This window comes from Electrona antarctica (assembly GCF_951216825.1).
Source record: "Electrona antarctica genome assembly, contig: scaffold_197, whole genome shotgun sequence".
Taxonomy (NCBI): domain Eukaryota; kingdom Metazoa; phylum Chordata; class Actinopteri; order Myctophiformes; family Myctophidae; genus Electrona; species Electrona antarctica.
The window spans coordinates 229,975-237,474 of record NW_027638559.1 but is presented as its reverse complement, the minus strand read 5'-3'; the positions used below and the strand labels follow the sequence as shown (position 1 = coordinate 237,474).

The following is a 7,500-nucleotide window of genomic DNA, read 5'->3' as shown; positions in this document are numbered from 1 at the left end:
CGTGATCTGATCGGGACAACTCTACATACAACATAATCAGTCTACAAAAGGAAATGCATCATGATCAATTTAACACAGTATGACCAGAAGCAGGGATAAAACCTGTACCAATAAAAAGAATACATCAACTGCAGAGGCATGGATCTCCCCCCTCCCCTCCCCTCCCCTCCCCTCCTCCTCCTCCCCTAATTGAAGCCTTAGCGGGGCAAATGAGAGGCTCAAAAACTTGACATGACACATAGGAGCGGAGTCAGCGCAGCTGGCGCTAAGTGGCCGTGGCAGCTGTGGAGGGATCTCAGGCTGGCACCACATGTGCCCAATGTTTCAAAGTCATTTTGTCAGCTCTTGATTCCTGCCTTAGAGAGAGCTTTAACCCATCATGTGTCACCTCTCTATAGCTTTTAACCACTTTAACCATCATTTTAAAGGAGCATTCAGTGATGTGGGTGATTTGGAAACCCCCCCCGGTCTGCCCCGGTAACAACATGTGCACATGCACGCACTACGCGACGGGCCAACAGCACACACACCAAGGCCCGCCCTCGCTCGATCATGATTGGCGGAAGGACTATCTCTATCCTGATTGGATGAAGGCTTGGCCACCTAGCCAAAAACGAAACCTACGTTTTTCTTTACCCCAGGGGTTAACTGGCGACAGGGAGGAACTCCTTATATGGTCAGCACACTCTATAGTAGGGAGGATTATCACAACAAAACATAAAAAGAAGTGATATTTGAATTAAGTGAAATCACTGAATATACCTTTAAACTTTAGCTGTTGAAAAATAGCAGGTCTACAAGCTCGTAGGGCGGCACCGAGTGCTTGTAGATCTGCTACTTTTTTAATCGTGAAAACGTGTGCAAGTCTTGGAATATATATTCTTTCACAGCAAACGTTTTTTAACTCAAATCTTTGCTTATTCCAGGGACCCCCCCGGTCCCTGGAACAACATATTTTCAGATGGGGGTCGGCGGCCAATTACATATAATTTCGGGGGTCCTTGACATGAAATAGTTTGAGAACCACTGATATAGAAACGTAGGTTTTTCAGAACACTGTCAGGATTTGGAAGAATTATTTTGAAGAATCTGGTCTCAGGTCTAAATGTGTAACCCCTTTTGGTGTTAGCATTATGTTATGCTTTAGCTATTGAAAAATAGCAGACCTACAAGCTCGTAGCGCGCCACCGAGTGGCGCGCTACGAGCTTGTAGGCCTGCTATTTTTGAAAAATCGAAGAACGACTGACATAGAAACATAGCTTTTTCAGAAAACTGTCATTTTCAAACAGACATTTTTAGAATCTGATCTCAGGTCAAAATGGGTTAAAGCTCTCTCGTGGGAATGGGTTTCCAACAAAGACAGGAAAGGACCATGATGACAACACAAAGACAGGAAAGGACCATGATGACAACACTTGGGAAGCTCAGGGGCTGATAGGATATTTCATTACTGCCTGTGTGGAAGTGGATAGTTGTCTGCCGAGTGTGCCAGTTTATTGCCTCCACACACGATGAGGCAATGCACTTTTAGACAAGGTAATGTAATATGTGAATATTTATAATCACACAAGCACTCTGGCAATACTTTACTATATAATGGCATTATGTCCCTGTGCTGTAGCAAGCTGTGTCTGTAAGTAGACAGTAATGCTATGTTAAAGAATGGCCCAATACTTTGTAATGTGCTTACGACTGTGTGACAACACAATGTGAGAACAAAACACTACCCTGTACTATGTACAAGCAGTATATATGACTATAAACAACTATATGACTACCAGTAAGACGCCTGAGGGCGAGAAGCGACAAGCGAGAAGCAACATGCTCCCTAAGGGGCGAGGTCGCGTGCACGCATCCGCCTCATTGACGGCAGACTGCTGGGCGAGCGCTGGCGCTTTGGCATGTGGGGTCAGACCAACATGGAATGAATTCTGTACTGGCCATATAAGGAGCATGTCTTGAGTGTACAATGTTTTATGAGGTCAGATCAAGATGAAAGAAAATGAGAGAAAATTAAAAAATAATATGAAATGAAGAAAACCTTATTTTTTTTTTAAACAAAGCAATACTGCCACATCAAAGTTGGTATTGTGCTACATATTGTCAGATACTTGCATGATAGGGGGAGAGGGGGTGGAGCTAGCTGCTTTAGCAAAGGGGTTCTCAACCCGTGGGTCGCAAACCCTTGGGGGGTCGCCACATTATTTTGGGGGTCCCCAAGTTATTTTCAAAAAACAAAAAAAACTTTTATTTATTTTTTTGCAACTGAATGGCTGGAAAATGGAAATTAAGAGTTTACAAGTAGGCCTATGTGGTGCATACACAAACTTTCCTTAATGATTATATCTGGTTTCAGTATTCATTTATGATATATCTTCTCTATTATTATTTATTAAGGTTATTTTTGCAGTCAGTTTGTATTGGTGGTGGGGAGGGGGGCGAAGCAGGGGTCACGAGACATGGCCAAAGCATTTCCGGGGGTCCCCAGCCAAAAACGTTGAGAACCCCTGCTTTAGCAGACAGTTTGAGGGTCCAATGGAGTTCACTGGTTTTAGTCAGGAGCACGTTTTCATATTTTCCATTGGTTCAATATGTATTTATCAAACATACATGCATAACAATGAGTTGGTTTCTGCCGGACAGCGATGATATATAAACAAAACATACAGTGTTACATTTTCATGACAGCTCTATTGTTGTAAGACTAGACAATAGAGAATATTAGGGGGGGGATCTCACACAATTCAACTTCAACATCCCATCTGGATCGAGCACGACACTCTAACCCATTTTGGGCAGGAACCCCTTTTGGTGTTTTAAGCATTACATTATGCTTTAGCTGTTGAAAAATAGCAGATCTACAAGCTCACTTGGTGCCGCGCTATGAGCTTGTAGATCTGCTATTTTTTTCCAATCGTGAACATGTGGCGCAAGTCTTTGAATATATATCCTGGAACAACATATTTTCAGATGGGGGTCTGCGGCCAATTACAGATAATTCTGGGGGTCCTTGACATGAAAAAGGTTGACACAGAAACATAGGTTTTTCAGAAAACGTTTAGGATTTTTTTAGACCTTTTTTTAAAGCATCGTCCTCAGGTCTAACTGGGCTAGATGAGAGACACGTTGTCAACTGTCCCCTCCGAGTGGCTGTCGATTGATCCGACGAGAAGCTGCATCAAACGGAGTGACAGGCAGACAGACAGGCGGCCAGATGGCTCCCGCTGGGGCGCCATCGTGACAAATGTTACTGCTGACAAACGGAACCTCTCCCTGCCTGCGAGGCGCTTCAGAACAACAACGCTGGGAACCGGAGCGAGGCGCCATGAGCCCAAAGATGCTGCACGAATAGGAAGTGGTTTGAATCCAATCCAATGGCAATGTCGAACTAATGAGGGGCCCTGACGCGAACTGTGCCTGATTCACTAATGAGAGCATCTTCTTGTATGTGTAATTATATGTATTATATATTCATCATGCATAACAATATACAATACAATAATATATATACAACAATTGTATGAGGAGAGAATCCCTATTTGGCCAGAAAGTTGTATGTTATTTTTTTATATTCATTTTTTATTCACACAGGATTACAGCGTTATGGCAGAAATAGATCTCTCGCTTGCAGACATTGATGAAAACTGGGAGACATATTGTTCTGTCCATTAAAACCCAATTAAGTCATTAAGACCTGAGGATCCGAATCTACAAAATGTCTTCTAAATCCTGACTATATCAGTGGTTCACAAACCATTTTATGTCAAGGACCCCAAAAAGTACATGTAATTGGCCACATACCCCCATCTGAAAATATGTTGTTCCAGGGACCCCCAGATGCAAAGATATGAGTTAAAAACGTTAACTGTGAAAGAGTATAAAGGATTGGCACCCCTTTTCATTTTTTTTCTCCAAAAATAGCAGCTCATAGCGGCACCTGCTATTTTTCAACAGCTAAAGTTTAAAATGATGGTTAAACTTGTTAAAAGCTGAAGCGACACAGACGCGTCCTCAGCTCTAAATGGGTTAAACGCTATCATAACATCCTCATCCGTCAGTGAAGCAGGTGTTTGGCGTAGGCTACTGTTAACTACTAAAAACTAATTATCCCTAATAGACCTCAAGGGCATTTAAAATAAAACCCTGACATTATGCTTCTAGATTGAATTAACGGAACCCGTGACGGATAATAGAATCGAATCGTTCCGTCGCAGTTTGTTGGGACCTGCTGAAAAAAAGCCGAGCGAGCCAGAATGGGTTGAAGGCTGTGTTGATTGCATTCACGCAGGAAAATCATTACAGAGACTATTGCACATGGCAGACCCCCTGAACAGCGTTTGTGCCAAGTTTGGTGCAGATTGGAACAATGGTGCGCCTACAGTGGCACCCACACGTGGCCCCTGGTGCGCCTGCAGTGGCACCCACACGTGGCCCCTGGTGCGCCTACAGTGGCACCCACACGTGGCCCCTGGTGCGCCTGCAGTGGCACCCACACGTGGCCCCTGGTGCGCCTACAGTGGCACCCACACGTGGCCCCTGGTGTGCCTGCAGTGGCACCCGCACGTGGCCCCTGGTGCGCCTACAGTGGCACCCACACATGGCCCCTGGTGCGCCTGCAGTGGCACCCACACGTGGCCCCTGGTGCGCCTGCAGTGGCACCCACACGTGGCCCCTGGTGCGCCTGCAGTGGCACCCACACGTGGCCCCTGGTGCGCCTGCAGTGGCACCCACACGTGGCCCCTGGTGCGCCTGCAGTGGCACCCACACGTGGCCCCTGGTGTGCCTGCAGTGGCACCCACACGTGGCCCCTGGTGTGACTATTGCCATGGCACCCACACGTGGCCCCTGGTGTGCCTGCAGTGGCACCCACACGTGGCCCCTGGTGTGACTATTGCCATGGCACCCACACGTGGCCCCTGGTGCGCCTGCAGTGGCACCCACACCCGCACCAGGGGCCTTGCCATGGCAGGCCCCTGAACAGCGTTTGTGCCCAGTTCGATGCGGATCAGAGCAATGGTGCGCCTCTCCAAGTCCAGATGTTGCAGATGTGATGGGATTTTTAGTATCCTAATATCTCGGATTCTTCTTTTTGGAACAAAACAAGTTGGATTTGCGGCTCATTTCTCTAAACAATATGATCCTCGGTTACAAAATGTACGTTTTGGGTGAAATGCCTTTCAAAATAAATGTGTTTTGCATTGAAATGAACGAGCGGCAGGCCCAGAGTACACATGATCAGTTAACCAGGAGGAGGATAGCATGATACCTGATGATGACGATGATGCTGTCGAATATGTTGTATGGGTTCTTGATGTAGCCGAACACGCCGAAGGCCGACAGCTTAAACACCATCTCCAACACAAACATGCTGGTGAACACGATGTTGCTGATCTCCAAGATGTCTGTCAACTCTTCAGGCTGGATGGAGAGAGAGAGAGAGAGAGAGAGAGAGAGAGAGAGAGAGAGAGAGAGAGAGAGAGAGAGAGAGAGAGAGAGAAGACGAAAATAATAACATAACATGAGAGCAGAAAGGTCATTGATGTACAGCTGCTAAGAGGGAATCCTTAAAGAGCCACATCACCCCTTTTGCAACCAGATCTTATTTTAACCCATTTAGGCCTGACGTCGAAATAAAAAAAACGTTCGCTCTGAAAGAATATATATTCAAAGATTTGTGCCGCATTTTCGCGATTTTTCAAAAATAGCAGACTTACAAGCTCGTAGCGCGCCACCGAGTGGCGCGCTACGAGCTTGTAGGGCGCGGGGCGGTGGGTCGCGAGACATGGCCAAAGCACTTCCGGGGGTCCCCAGCCAAAGACGTTGAGAAGGAACCGGAATCCTTAAAATAGAGGTACAGTAATCCTTAAGGAACCCGAATCGTTAAAATCCAGTTAGTACATCAGCTGCCCCCCCCCGTGAGCTGTGGAAACCCCCCTCAGCCCGGGCCGAGCACTGAGCCTGAGACATTATCAATCAAGCTTCAGCGCTATGTGGTCAGCTCCCATCAATCAGCTCCAAGCCAACAGTGCATGATGCATCACTGCTGATCTATTGCACTTAGCTCAGTGCAGTCAGGAATGATCTAACGTCCCGTGGTGTATTGTAAGCATGTACTTTGATGGAAACCTTAGCAGTTCCATTAAGCCATTTAGACCTAAGTTCGATTCTACAAATGTCTTCTAAATCGTGAGAGTTTTCAGAAAAAAAACATGTTTCTACATACTGTATGTCAGTGGTTCTCAACCTTTTTCATGTCAAGGACCCCAAAAATGATCTTTTGGTCGCCGACCACCATCTGAAAATATGTTGTTTCAGGGACCTCCCCAGGAGCAAAGATTTGAGTTAAAAACATTTTGAAAAAATATATATTCCAATTTTGCGCCACATTTTCACGATTTTTCAAAAATAGCAGACCTACAAGCTCATAGTGCGCCACTCGGTGGCGCGCTATGAGCTTGTAGATCTGCTATTTTGAATAGCTAAATTATAACATAATGTTTTAAACACCAAAAGGGGTTCCCGCCCAGAATGGGTTAAAGCTGATTCTAAAGCTTTTTTGGATTTCCAGGTCCCCGAGTTATTATACATTTTGGATACAGAGTAGAGCCCCATTTTATCACGTTATTTTTTTTTTAAATCTCTGGGTAAAAGGGGCCTAATCTTGACCCAGTTCATTGTGTTTCCACTGAAAATGAATTGGTTTCAGAACCCTAAAAAGTTGGTTCAGAACTGGAACCCCCCAAAAAATGTCCGCCGGTTCCATGAAAGCACCAACGTTCCAAGAATCTAGAACGGAACCAGTTCTTGAGCCAAAGTTCTTTCGGTGTAAAAGGAAAAGGGGCCTGAGAGTAACAAAAGGTTCCAATTATGGCCTGGGCCACGGCTGAGCGGTCCAGGCACCAAGCCCGTTCTTGGCCAGTCCTGAAGCTGTTTCCCCGTTACAATAGAAGTCAATGAGAGCCTATTTTTATTTCTAATATTTACTATTAAACTGCACAACGGAGCGAAATAATTCATGGAATGGACTAGTTTGCTCATAACAAGGTAAGAAAACAAACCCTCTTTCTGAGGTCCACACATGCTGTACAGCAAATATATTTATTGACACTGCTTAAACATTTTGACCAGCATTGAAAGCTTGACCAGGATCCTTACTTAGTAACCGCCGCTAACGTGGTATTGGCCGTGGTATTGGCCAAGAACGGGCTTGGGTGGGACTTAGCAAATGGCTAATTGTACACTCCCAGAAAAAAACAACCTTGATAAACAGGCTGTTATATATCCAAAGAACATCCTCAGTTTGCGAAGTCATCCATTTGCTACTGTGAGAGTGAAATTAACTCTAAGGACCTTACAGTGTACTGGTAGAATGTTCATGATAAAGACAGGCAGTGGAAAGAATGAGCAGGAAACATGGAGTGATGGATACAGACGAGATGTTATTGGAAGGTAAAAACAAGCGGATGAACTTCTGTACTGGATTGCAATTTGGCAAGTCA

The 7,500-nt window shown here is 45.3% G+C and overlaps 1 protein-coding gene across 1 annotated transcript in view; it reads right to left on the bottom strand.

Moving 5' to 3' along the window:
- Positions 1–7,500, bottom strand: part of LOC306917944 (voltage-dependent T-type calcium channel subunit alpha-1H-like) — a gene marked incomplete at its 3' end in the record, with an annotated part of 134,368 nt that overhangs the window by 22,185 nt on the left and 104,683 nt on the right. The window contains 1 exon segment of the mRNA XM_079530847.1: positions 5,268–5,419. Coding sequence (XP_079386973.1) covers positions 5,268–5,419 — 152 coding nt within the window.